The following is a 13,128-nucleotide window of genomic DNA, read 5'->3' as shown; positions in this document are numbered from 1 at the left end:
GGACGGAGTCTCTTTGGTGTCAGAGTAAGAGGAGGCTCTCTGAGGGGGGAAGGGAGACTGTCCATTTCACAGTCTCACCTGGGCTTCCCTCTGCCCCTCTCCCCCTGCACCCAAAAGTGGATCTCAAGCCCTCAAGGAGCTTTCTCCCTGACTTCCCCTCATGGTTGTGAGAAGGTGAAGAGAGGACACAGTCTTCTGCCATCTGCATGTAACTCTTGGGTTTCATTTTGGCCTTGTCTAAGGAAAACTTTCTAACCACAGCTAACAGTTGCAGTGTGATAGGATTGGAGGCACGTGGGCTGGGATTAAACCGCAGCTCCTTCTCACCCTAGACATGTGACTTTGGACAGATGGAAGCTTCTCGGAGCCCAATTTCTTCATCTGCTAACGGGGTGTAGTAAACTACCTGACACTTGGTAACTCATTCTTCCTCCTTCTCCAAATGGAAAGAGTCTAACCGACACCCTAGGTGTCACTTCTCCCAATCCCATAACCCCCAAAATGGAAAATGATGGCAAGGCTCCCCACTATGCCCTCTCTGGTTGACACTTGGACCCCTAACCAGACCCCAGCAGGCATCCCATGAGGAGCTGATCCAGTAGGCTGGTTGGCTGTGAAATCATCAGAATCTCTATTCCTTCCCCCTCACTCTCAGTAGCTCTGTGCCTATTAAAAAACAAAAACAAACTAACAAAAAACTCATTTACTTGCCCTGGAGGTATAGAGGAGAGTAAGTAAAGTATATGGTGGTGGAAGAAGCTTGAAGGAGGGTGGACGTGGCCAATGGTAATTTTGCAGCTCTCAAAAAAAATATTGCCAAGACTTCTAGATAACATCTTTCCATCAGGTAACAATGAAAGCAAATGAAACACCATCATATAGCAGGCCAAAAACATATCATTAACTCCTGTAATGTTACATGTGTCGTATTCTCTTTTTAAAATTTTTTTAAATGTTTTATTTATTTTTGAGAGAGAGAGGGAGAGAGACCGCATGAGCAGGGGAGAGTCAGAGAGAGAGGGAGATACAGAATCTGAAATAAGGCCCCAGGCTGAGCTAGCTGTCAGCACAGAGCCTGACGCTGGGCTCGAATCCCACGAACGTGAGATCATGACCTAAGCTGAAGCCAGACGCTCAACCGACTGAGTCACTCAGGCACCCCTTCTCTTTTTTGGAAAATACATATTAATTTGATAATCATGATAAATTCATACTGTTAGATTTTTTTTTAGAGGGAGACAGAGATAGAGTATGCTAGTGGGAGAGGGGCAGAGGGAGAGGGAGAGAGAATCTTAAGCAGGCTCCACACACCACGTGGGGCTCCATCGTATGAACTGTGAGATCATGACCTGAGCTGAAATCAAGACTCAGACGTTTAACTGACTGAGCCACCCAGGTGCCCCTCAGATCATTTTTTAATTTACTTTAACATTATGCATATAATTAAGTTTATTATCTTTCCTCTATTCTCCTCCTCCCTTCTTACACACACACACACACACACACACACACACACACACACACACACACACACTGGCCCCTGGCACTCACAGTAGGAGCAAAGGAAGACACCTTGAGCCAGATGCAGGTGGTGGGCAGAGGTGGTGAAGAGTGTGTGCAATTGTTCTCTTCTGGTTGCTTCTCTTTTCTCAGAGAAATAGCAAGCAAGGTTGCCAGTTGAGAGTAAGGTTTGGAGAGGAGATATTGAGGTTTGAGAAGAAAGAGTCTGAGAGACTGAACTCATTTTGAAGTGTGCCTGTGATGAAGAGAGTCTCAAACAAATACAGCAGGATCTCTAAAGTCTTTCTCTGCTGTCTCCAGTTGTAACTGAAGTCCTACCTGGGAAATAACAGATGCTAAGTCCTTGCCCTCCTACCCCCTCCCCCACCCCCTCCACTGTATTCTAAAGGGACTGGAAGGACTTGGAAAGACAAATCCCAGGAGGATGTAGGAGAAGGTATGCTAGTGGGAGAGGGGCAGAGGGAGAGGGAGAGAGAATCCACCTCCCCTCTGCTGAAAACCAGTGACTGAATGGAAAATAGAGAGTCATAGTTCTGTGGGGTTTCTCCCTTACCTCTTGAAAGGGGAGGGGAGGTGGTGCTCTTTCTTATTCTCCACAACCAGTGAGTGAAAGCCTACCAGCTGAGATCGAAGGTGACCATATCAAGGGGGCCTGGGCATCTATTTGCAAGTTGGATGTCTCGGGGCCTATTTACGAGGGATGGGGGGAATATAAGACAGCAGTAGGCGAGAAACCTGCACTCCCACTGTTGGACGTGAGCAGGAAGGATGAGTTTCCCTTGGGCTCAGAAGATAGCTGTCTTGAACCTTTGCTACCAGTGCTCCACCAATAAGAATGATCTCAGGGCAATATTTGAGAGGAGCAAGGAGCCCCAGATGGAAGAAAGGAATGTCCCCTTTTCTCCTCCAAGTCCCTTGGGCCCAGGGCTGATGGAGGTGGGGAGCATGGAGGGCATGACACTGAAATTTAGGATTTATTGAACTGGGCTGGGATTCCCACTTCTGGGTATAAATCCAAAGGAAAGGAAAACAGGGTCCCAAAGGGTCTGCACTCCTGTGTTAACTGCAGCATTACCCACAATAGCCAAGATATGGAAACAACCTAAGTGTCCGTCAACAGAAGAGTGGATAAAGATGGGGTATATGCATACACACAGAGGGATACCATTCAGCCACGAGAAAGAAGGAAATCCAGCCATTTGTAACAATATGGATGTGCTTCATTTAGGGCATTATGTGCAGCCAAACAGTCAGACAGGAAAAGACAAATACTGCGTGATATCACTTACATGTTGAATCTTTAAAAAAGGTCAAACTCCTAGAAACACAGTAGGAAAGTGGTTGCCAGAGGCTGGGAGGTGGGGAAATAGAGAGAGGTTGGTAAAAAGGTACAAACTTTCACCTGTAAGATGAAGGTCTGAGGATGTGAGGTGAAACATGGTGAGTACGTGGATAACACTGTATTGTATACTTGAAATTCGCGAAGAGAATAGACCTTGAATGTTCTCCCCCCTACCCCCACCCCAAATATAAATATGGCAGTAATAGTGGGTTAATTAACTAGCTGGGAGGAATCCTTTCACAATGTAAATGGGTATCAAATCACCACAAAGTATGCTTTAGATATTTTACAATCTTCTATGTCAATTATCCCTCAATAAAGCTGAAATTTATAAAAAATACTAGACTGGGATCAACTGTTTTTTTTTTTTTTGAAGTTTATGTTGAAAGAGAGAGAGCTCAAGCCAGGAGGAGCAAAGAGAGGGAGAGAGAGATTCCCAAGCAGGCCCCGTGCTGTCAGCTCACAAACTGTGAGATCATGAACTGAGCCAAAATCAAGAGGTGACTTAACTAAGCCACCCAGTCACCCCTGGATTGGGTTTTTAATACGCTCCCCACTCCCACCAAAAGACCAAAACGAATGTGATATTCTAAGGGACAGAAAGCAGCTTCCACAGAGTGCTGTGAAGGCAGTAGTTGGAGAAAAATAAAATCATTTCATGTTTGCTTTTCACTAAATTCAGATGATTTACCAAACCAGCTAGAGGTAGAACAGGTCATGCCTCAGATTCCACTTGTTAAAATGCTCGTCTGCTCTTTCTATACTGTAAGATTTAAGCAGGTCTGCTGTTTGGCCAGTGCTAATAGAACTCTAGTGTTCTACCTATTCTAGATTCCTAACTACTGGGAAAAAAAAAAACTCAGAACCAGGAGAAATGTTTCCTCTTTTCCTACATCTGCAGAAAAGCACCCACTATTCTGTGCTATAAAGTCAGCTCTTACCAACTGAGAAATTGAAAGCAGTCATGAAGGTCTCTACCTTAATCTTCTGCTCAGAAATCTTGTATAAAAATGTATAGACTACGTGTTTTATATTATTCTAAAACTGTGCTCAGAATATTTATACAAAGGAGTCTGTTAAGACATCTGAATTGAAGACATAACATTGTTCTGTGAATTGTAGCCCAACATGCTTGAAAGTCTGCAACTCCAATTGGTTGTCTTACCAAAGAACCTGTTTTCCATTTTGCAATATTCAAACATGTTTGTTTTCTGAAATATATAAATATATATGAGTGTTTTGAGACATAAAATGAACTTTGGAATTCCCTTCTCCCTTTATGTATAAAAGAATAATAAATTTCATGCCTGTGTTAAAGTTCTGTTCAAACACAAGGCTGACAGCTTTGTCTCAGGTAGGGCAGCACACGTGCATAGTTAAGGCGTCAGACTCTGTGTCTCACAGTGCATCTCAGGTCACTCCGAGCAACTGTAAAGTAGCAGGTGTTTGAACAGATGTGTCTGAAACAGATGTGGAACTGCATGTCGAAAGCATTCACATCAACACAACCTGATGAACCTCCAGAGTAAATATTTATTGAATGTCTCTCATGGGGCAGGCGGGGAAGCCACAATGAGAATAAGATAATTCCTCACAAGGAACCTGAGGTTGTCCTCAGAAGACACCCAATCACCACTCAACAGGACCAGTGTGGTGACAGGGCTGGAGACAGAAGGCTGTGCGTATGAGGAGAAAGTGGCCAAATGCCTGAACAGTCACAGCAAGCTTCACCTAGAAGGTTCTACCTGAGCTGGGGCTTGAAGGATGAGGAAGAATCTACCAGGTGGAAAAGGAGAGGGAAGAACATTAAGAAATGGAGAAAGGAGATGAGTATTCGTTGGAACATGATGAGAAGTTCAGCATGATTGATCTGTTACTTGTAAAGAAAGATAACTCTGGAGGACAAGAAGGAAGGCAAGACTGGAGTTAAGGCACCAGACAGGAGGTCATTAACAACATTCGTTTAACATGTACTGATCTAGTACCTCTCGTGTTCCCAGGCACTGTGCTAGGTTGTGTACAGACAAGACTAAAGACAAGCAAAGAAAACAACAAAACTGGCAATACGTTAAGTGCCATGGCCAGCAACGTACAGAGTACAGCTTGCAGCAGCACCTCCCCAGACATGAGTAGCCTAGACTGCAGAAATCCAGCTGAAAAATACTGGTGCAAGAAAGTAAAAGAGTAACAGATATGAAGGACATTTCGGAGGCACACCATCTGGCAGCTGCTATTGGGACCCCATAGCGCCCTCACTGTTCCTATGCACTTTACAGCCTGTCACGGCAAGCACCTGAGTCTCTGCCTGACCGTGTCCGGCTTGCACAAGAGGTGGGCCAAGAAGTACCAGGGAGTTAGCATCCCTAGGAGTGGTCCTCAACCAATGCCAAATGGAAGGTGATGGATGAACACCCCAGGTTTGCTTGCCCCTTGGGAGGTGGAACTCTGAGGGGTGCTTTACAGAGAACCCAGATGGACTAGTCCCAACTGCCCAGAGCGCTAACCTGCTCAGTATCACACCTTGTGCTGGCTTCCCTCCCCTCCTGGTCTCACTACCCCATTCTCCGACCAGGGCTTCCTGGAATCACCTCCCAATAAACTACTTATTCTTAAATCTTTGTCTCAGAGTCCACTTTTGGGGGAACTCAACCTGAAACAAACAGAAAAAAACTTAGCAAAACATCAGATGATGAAAATGAAGACTCAAATATGGGACTATGAGACTTCTAGCTTGGGAGATGCTGACTTCCACCAACTGAGATAAAGATTCTTCAGGACAGAAAGAGGGACTGGGTCAGACGGAACAGGATGAATTTAGAAAGACGAGTTTCGGTTGCTCAAGGTACATGTTATCTCAAAATTCTTGGAGTACAAGGTTCAAACTCTTGACTTTGGAAAAAGTGAAAAGAAACTGGACTACACAAGAGGAAAAACCATGAGAAATGATGTCGTCTCTCTCTAATGGGCAATTCCAGTATCTTCCTTTGACCCAAGAGAATACAAAGCCCTGGCTGTCTCTTCCAGCCTGTTTCTATATTCTAGTTTCTCATAGTTGGAGGGACTCACTCCTTTAAAACCATACATCACTCCCCACCAGCAGCCAGCAATGGCAGCTGTAGAGTCACTGTCTCCACCATGGAAAAAGGCTCGATGGGCAAGCTCCTTCCAGGAGTCTCCTGCAGCCAGGATGGCATCGTAGGCAATCATGGGGGCATCGTGTCCACTGCTGCCACCCCAGCCAGAGTAGCTCACGGAGGTATAGAACTGATCCCTCTCCTTCACATCAAAGGGCTTGGGGAAGGTAGGGGCCGATTTGCCATCCAAAATCCCTCTAAGTTTTAGGTATTTTTCCCACTGGTCTTGGAAGTAGGACCTGTAGGAAGGAAAAATTCTACAGTCAATCGAAAAAAATAAATTTGAAAATGATTAAGGAAAGGTAGCAGATAGATGTGTGAACAGGGAAAATTCCAAGACGACTTCAACTTCTGGTACTAATATCAAAATTGTATTAAATAATCAAAATGACAGATGCCTGGGTGGCTCGGTTGGTTACGTGTCCAACTCTTGGTTTTGGCTCAGGGCATGATCTCGTGGTTCTGTGAGTTCAGGCTCTGCATTGGGCTCCGCACTAATAGCATAGTGCCTGCTTGGGATTCTCTCTCTCCCTCCCTCTCTCTCAAAAGAAATAGATAAGCTTATTTTTAAAAAAATGCTTAAAAACATCAAGATGAGGGGCACCTGGCTCAGTCAGTTAAGCATCCAGCTCTTGATTTTGGCTCAGGTCATGATCTTAAAGTTTGTGAGACTGAGTCCCGCATTGGAATTCTCTCTCTCCTTTCTCTGTCCCCTCTCCCCACTCTCTCTCCTCCCCCTCTCTCTCTGTCAAAAAAATAACATTTCTAAAAAATAAAAATGAGCTTTAATTGGCATTCATTCAATAAATTTTTGCCAAGGATTAATATAAACAAGGCACTGATAGCTGTTGCTGAATAAAAAGATATATAGCAAGCTAAAGGTGAGAAATAAAGATCTATTTTTCCTGAATTGAGAATGTCAAGTGTCACCTTTCAAGGGTGGAATTTATTTTCTTTTATCTTCTTAAGAAATCTTGACTGTATTTAATGTATACGACATGCTGATTTAATACACAGATACACAGTGAAAAGATTACTAGAGTCAAGCTAATTAATACATCATTTCCTTATATACTTCTATTGTGGGTTGTTTTTTGAGATAGAACTTTGGAACATTATGATCATAAGTGATTTCAGCAGAAACCTTCTGGAGCTTTTCATTCTAAGAAACACAATGTGAGGTGAACTCATGAAAAAGGGAAATTGTGGCTTTACCCCTTATTAATGAGCTGGTGGGAAAAAATCTATCTCTTAGGCACTCTAACCGAAGATTTCAAAATATTGTGTGTCAAGACAATACTGAATAAACAAGTTCCAGGAAAGAAGCAGTGACGTTCATAGTGGGATAGGATAGCTACAAAAACTACAGAAAGTTGGAATACAAAATAGGATCCTTATACAAGAGGGAAGTACCACAGGTGTATACTCATTGAGGTCTTCACTTGGCTACTTTGTGGCAACCACTGCTGGTACTGAACTTGAAATCCTTAGCAGGTGGGCTGGAGTAGGGGGTGCTGGACGCAGCAGATGGTGAGAACAACGACAGTGCTTTGATCAGTGAATTCTAGATACACACGTGCATTTCTGTGCACACACAGACTTACTCACTTCCTAGCAGGAGCGGCACCTACCAACTTACCAGTGTTGAAGATTCTCCTCCAAAAAGTAGCCTGATTGGATAATGTACTTTTTAGCTTCTGGTAGCACCTCCATCAAGTCTTTTCCCCATTGTCTGGGGGGCTTGTTGTTCACAGCATAGGCTGTAAAAAGAGCAGAAACGAGAGCGCCCAGGTAGCCTGTGGGGTGGTGGTGGGTCATCCTGCCACTCTCGATGCTCACCTGGATCAGCGTGTCTAGCTGTTTAGGGTGAGGGAATCTGAGGCCGATGCACATGGCACGCATGGCAGCCCCACAGCCGCCCTCGTGGTTGTTAAAGGGAATCCTCCAGCCGTTGGCCTTATCTGGCTCCAGCAGCATGGCATTCTGCACCGAAGCAGACCCTGGGAAGAGGAAGGGGGAACAGAGGGTCAGTGGAACCACAGCACAGGCCCCGGCAGGACGACAGGATCAAGATTAGTCTCCAAGTTTCTCTGATGGAAAGGAAAAGCCAAAAGAATATGATGATGAATGCCCCCAAACTCCAAACCCTAAGCCAACCCTGTTCCTTACTCTCTCTATAACCCTTAGTATGAGAAGATTACTACGAAAGAATCGGATTTGTGTAGAGTGTCTTGGAATCTTTATCAGTTATTACTGAGACATCACAATGACTCAAAAAGGTAGGTGTACCATAGTACTCTCTTTTTGAAATGAATAAGTTAAGGGGTTGCCTGGGTGGCTCATTTGGTTAAGTGTCTGACCCTCGATTTTGGCTCAGGCCACGATCTCACGGTTCGTGACACTGAGCCCTGTGTCGGGCTCTGCTCTGCCAGCACGGGGCCTGCTTGGGGTTCTCTCTCTCTGTTCCTCCCCAGCTCGCACATGTGCACGTGCTCTCTCTCTCTCTCAAAATAAATACACATTTTTTTAAAAAACGAATGAATAAGCTGAGGCTCAGAGCTTAAGAACCTTGCTCAAAATCATGTAAACAGCTATTTAATGGCCCCATCAAACCATCACACTCCAAGCCCAAGCCTTTTTTTTTAAAATGTGTATTTATTTGAGAGAGAGAGAGAGTGCAAGCTGAGGAGGGGCAGAGAGAGAGAGACACACAGAATCTGAAGCAGGCTCCAGGTTCCAAGCTGTCGCCCAGAACCTGATGTGGGGCTCAAACTCATGAATCATGAGATCATGACCTGAGCCGAAGTCTGATGCCTAACTGACTGACCCACCCAGGTGCCCCAAGCCCAAGCCTGTACAGGACCCAATGAAACCTGAGAATTAGAGATCCTGAATGTCAGAAAGAAGCTGTAGATTCTACAGTGAGGAGCACCAGGCTCAGAAAAGGAGCAATGGGCCCAGAGCAACAATGAGTCTTTGGATGCCCTATGTGTTTTGTAATCCTCTTTTTGTTTTTACCTTAATATATCTTTCCATATCAGTAAATATTTACCTGCATAATTTTAAAAGGCTGTGAATATGTCACCACAGTTAAATAAATTAAAGAACACCTAGGTTGTTTCTATTTTTATCACAACTACTAAATATAACTGTCTCCTTGATATTTAAACATTTTTAATGACTGCCTTGGGACTGCTTTATTCTCCACTGTCCAGGACCTCCGGAGGCAGCACTCACCTGGCGCTCGGCCATCCATGTCTTCCATGCAGGCTTGGTAATGCTTAGCAAGTAGGGAATACAGCTGAGCCAAATCCAAGACCTTCCCGGCTTCCACAAGAGCGTCTGCCGTGGCCAGGTGCATCACTGTGTCATCACTGACTCTCCACCTCTCCACATCTATGGCGTCCAACCCACCACGCTGGGCCAGCTGCTGGTGAATCTTTTCTCCATCTCGCAGAAACTCCCACTTCCCGTTGAAGTACCCCAAGGCATCTCCAGCTGCGCTCAGCACCATGGCAGCCACATACCTTTCCATCAGTCCCTCGCACATGATGAGGCTGTGTCTGGGGGAATAGTAAGACACACAGAGGATGAGGAAAAAGAAGAATCTAAAAATAATGGGCCTCTCTACGCTGTATTGAGCACTTAACTACTTGTAGGCATTGTACATCTCAGGCAATCCTCAGAACTGCTCTATGAGGAATATATTAGACCCATTTTATACGTAAATTGAGGATCACCAAAATAACACAGTATCAGAAACATCATGTGCCTTGTCATAGGTCACAGAGCTAATAAGTGGCAGGGCTGAGGTTCCAGCTTATGTCCACCTGACTCCACAGCCAATGACTTTAACTATCATTCTATCTTTGCCTCTCTGCGAGTGGCAAGCCTGTTAAATTCTACAAGTCGAACCAGGCTTATCATTTTCTCTTTTTAGTTGGGATTTGGCCTTGGAAGTGCATCCTTCCTTTATTAAATAATAGTACTTTTCATTGGCATCACAATGCACAGTTTGCAAAGCACCGGAATATTCTCTACCTCAGTAGTAGACAGGGATTAGTGGATGCATTTCAGATAAGAACACTGAGGCTTGGACAGAGAAACTGACACAACCAGTGAATGGAGGCACAGAGACCCAAATCTTCTGGTGGCAGGCCACTCCTCCTCAACACAGATCTACTTACCTTGGGCAACCTTTTTGTGCCTCAGCCTCCACATCTCTAAAATGGTGACAAAAATAGTAACAACCTCACTGGTTTATTGTGAGAAGCAAATAAATTAAGTTTTGTAGAGCACATACAACAGTGTTTAGCACATACATAGCAAGCACCATTTTATTATTCGTATGAAACCAAGGGAAAGATTTTTGTTACTCAACTAGAATACCTTCTTCCTACAATATTTCTTTCGACAGCAATATTTTAATTTTGTTTTCCTGATAAATGATTTGACTTATACAGTCGGGATCTCAGCTAATAGTCGGTCCATGAATGTAACCCCTGGTGAAGTACTGGTTTCCCTGTTGTTGCATTTCCAATTCCTGGTTGTGTCCTATCTGCCTGTAGCATTCATGTTCAAAGCCCTCCACCATCTGCCCCAACTCTATCCACCTACCATACTCGCATAAGCCAGGCACTTTTAAAGGTGCCCAGCTGCAGTTAGGCTTGCTAAACTTCCCCTCAGCTCAAGCTCTTTCCTGGCACCTCCCACCACACCCTTCCTCTCCTCCACTTACCTAAACCCTATTTACTCAGGGTTAAGTTCAAGTCCTAGGGCTTCCAGGAGTCTCTTTCAGCTGCACTGCTGTGGGCCAGGGAATGCAGGCTGGCAAGCACCTGGAGAATAGTAAATGATGAAGACAAGCTGAGGATCCCAAAACCAAGTTACTGATCGTGCTGAGTTTCTCGACTCACAAAGGGTATTTGTAAAACCTTATTTACATATTTTACTATTTATAAATGATGTCTAGGAAATGGAGTTCAGGCTCCTGGCTCTGGTCTGCCAAGAATCAGGTGCATCACTGTGGACAAACCACAGAGGACCTCAATTTTCCTATCTGTAAATAGGAGAGTGGGGGCTCCCATCTTGTGCTGAGACCTTCTGAGACAAAAGTTAGTTGGATTTTGAGGACCAATTTACAACCCCCGATATGCTCTCAGCTTCTTTTCCACAATTCCTTCTGGCTCCATCCGAATGTGCGTTTTTGTGCATTGCAATACAGGGGATGACCATTTCTTTCCTTGTAAATTCTTTTTAACCTTTACATGTACTACTCAGCCTCCTGCTTCCACAACACAGTTTTTCCTTAAACTCTTCCTCTACCATTTACATTGTCGCCCCAAATTATAAATTCAAGTAAACTCAAAACTTCAAAACTAAGGTCTGCGCGGTTTCTTCCTGGCAGTCTTCTCCTTTTTAATTTAATTAATTAATTAATTTACTTACTTACTATTTACTTATTTATTTATTTACTTACTTACTTACTTACTTATTTATTTTGGTGGGGAGGCGGGTGAAAAACGCAGATGGGCGGGGTGGGCACCTGCTCACTGCCTGGAGGCGAGCGCTCTGGGAAACGCTGGGCTGGACTTGCGTGTCCCCGCGGGAGGCGGACGTCGCGCTGGCGGGGAGGACGAGTGGGAGGACCCAGCAGGCAGGCCTGCTGGGAGGAGTGCGTCCGCTGAGCTGCGGGAGGACGGCGGGGAGGAGTACCTGATCGCCGGGTACGGGAACTCGCGCAGGACCAGGGCGGGGCGGGGCGCCGTGAGCGCAGGGTGCGCGGAGAGTCCTGGCTGCATCTGGTGTGTGGTGGTTCCGGCCCACCTCGAGGGGAACGCCCAGCTCAAGGGCGGAGCCGCGCAGCCGCGTTAGGGGGACCGTGCCCAGGTTCCACGGACCGCGGACTAGGGCTCCTCGCCGTCCCGGCAGCGCTGTGGTCTTCTGCGCCTGAGCGGAGGCGACGGGACCTCCGCCACCAGCTCCCTGGGCTGGGGATAGGGCTGGGCAGCCCCTGGCATTTCGGAATGTCAGGGCTCAGGGAACCGGACTCAGAAGCTGAGGGTCCATAACTCACCTGTAGCCCCTTGTTGACACCTCGGCCTTTGCTCTGATCAGCTCTTCTGGGTTCTGGTGAGCCAGTGTGTGACCAAATACTGGGGAAAGGGTATGGAGTGCAAGGCCTTTGTCGGGGTTCTGAATCCTCCCATAAAACAGGAAGATAATAGCTTTTGTTTCTTATGGTGGTTGTAAGGATTAATTTTATTATTATTTTTTAAATAATTCTTTAGATTTTTTTTTTTATGAGAAAGCGCCAGCGGGGAAAGGGCACAGAGAAAGGGGGCAGAAGAGCCCAAGCAGTCTCGGAGCAGATATATGGGGTTTGAACTCATGAACCCAACTGTGAGATCATGACCTGAGCCAAAGTCAGATAGATACTCAAGGGACTGAAGGACACAGGTGCCCCAGGATTAAGTTAATTTAAATTCATCATTTATTTGGTAGCAGTTTAAAAGTTTTGCATCCTGATAGTAAATAAAAGCAAAGGAAAACTAACAGTATTTTGGTTTGGATAAATTAATGTTGGTTTTGGAAAGAATTAGAATTACCATATATAAGAATTCTATATACCAAAATTTTAATTTCATGCCTATCTATCGGGCTATAATTACCTAGACTGGTCTGAGAGTTTTTGTTTTTCTTTTTGTTTTCAACTGAGATACAATTTACATGTAGTGAAATGTACTTATTTGGTGTGCTCTTCAGTGTTTTAATAAATATATATATATCTGGCTAACCATAATCAAGATACAGAATGTTTTCATTACTCCAGAGAGTCTCCTTGTGCCCATGCAGTCAAAGCCCCACCTCCACCTGCACCGTTAGCCAAAGTAACTTTTTGGTCGTATACAAAAATCAACCCACTCAACTTCTGAGGATGTAGTCAGAGAACTTTTCTTAATGAGGAACATTTTTTTTTAAATTTTTTTCCTGTTTTTTATTTAATTTTGAGAAACAGAGAGAGGGAGACACAGAATCCGAAACAGGCTCCAGGCTCTGAGCTGGCTGTCAGCACAGAGCCTGACATGGGGCTTGAACCCACGAACCATGAGATCATGACCTGAGCCGAAG

At 44.9% G+C, this 13,128-nt stretch overlaps 1 protein-coding gene across 3 annotated transcripts; it reads right to left on the bottom strand.

Annotated features, from left to right (window-relative positions):
* Positions 1–4,376: 4,376 nt before the first annotated feature.
* Positions 4,377–11,813, bottom strand: ADPRH (ADP-ribosylarginine hydrolase). 3 transcript variants are annotated; one of them, XM_029939375.1, is made up of 5 exons: positions 11,485–11,813; positions 10,736–10,835; positions 9,235–9,560; positions 7,637–7,997; positions 4,377–6,236 (listed from the first exon to the last, which is right to left on the bottom strand). In XM_029939375.1, the coding sequence occupies exons 3-5, from the start codon at positions 9,545–9,547 to the stop codon at positions 5,822–5,824; spliced, it is 1,089 nt and encodes a 362-aa protein (XP_029795235.1). In that variant the 5' UTR covers positions 9,548–9,560; positions 10,736–10,835; positions 11,485–11,813; the 3' UTR covers positions 4,377–5,821. The 3 variants fall into 3 exon arrangements, with proteins under 3 accessions (XP_029795235.1, XP_029795234.1, XP_029795236.1); XM_029939374.1 differs by having other exon boundaries at positions 11,489–11,813; XM_029939376.1 differs by having other exon boundaries at positions 11,713–11,813.
* Between the last annotated feature and the right edge of the window lie 1,315 nt (positions 11,814–13,128).

Source organism: Suricata suricatta, chromosome 5 (genome assembly GCF_006229205.1).
Source record: "Suricata suricatta isolate VVHF042 chromosome 5, meerkat_22Aug2017_6uvM2_HiC, whole genome shotgun sequence".
NCBI classification, from domain to species: Eukaryota; Metazoa; Chordata; class Mammalia; order Carnivora; family Herpestidae; genus Suricata; species Suricata suricatta.
This window is presented reverse-complemented; position numbering and strand designations above follow the sequence as displayed.

Coding starts and splice junctions, on each gene's coding strand:
- ADPRH (XM_029939375.1), bottom strand. CDS start 9,547: ATGTGCGAGGGACTGATGGAAAGGTATGTGGCTGCCATGGTGCTGAGC. Junction 7,998..9,234: donor CATGGATGGCCGAGCGCCAG/GTGAGTGCTGCC, acceptor TCCTCTTCCCAG/GGTCTGCTTCGGTGCAGAAT. Junction 6,237..7,636: donor GAGGAGAATCTTCAACACTG/GTAAGTTGGTAG, acceptor TCCTTCCTACAG/GTCCTACTTCCAAGACCAGT.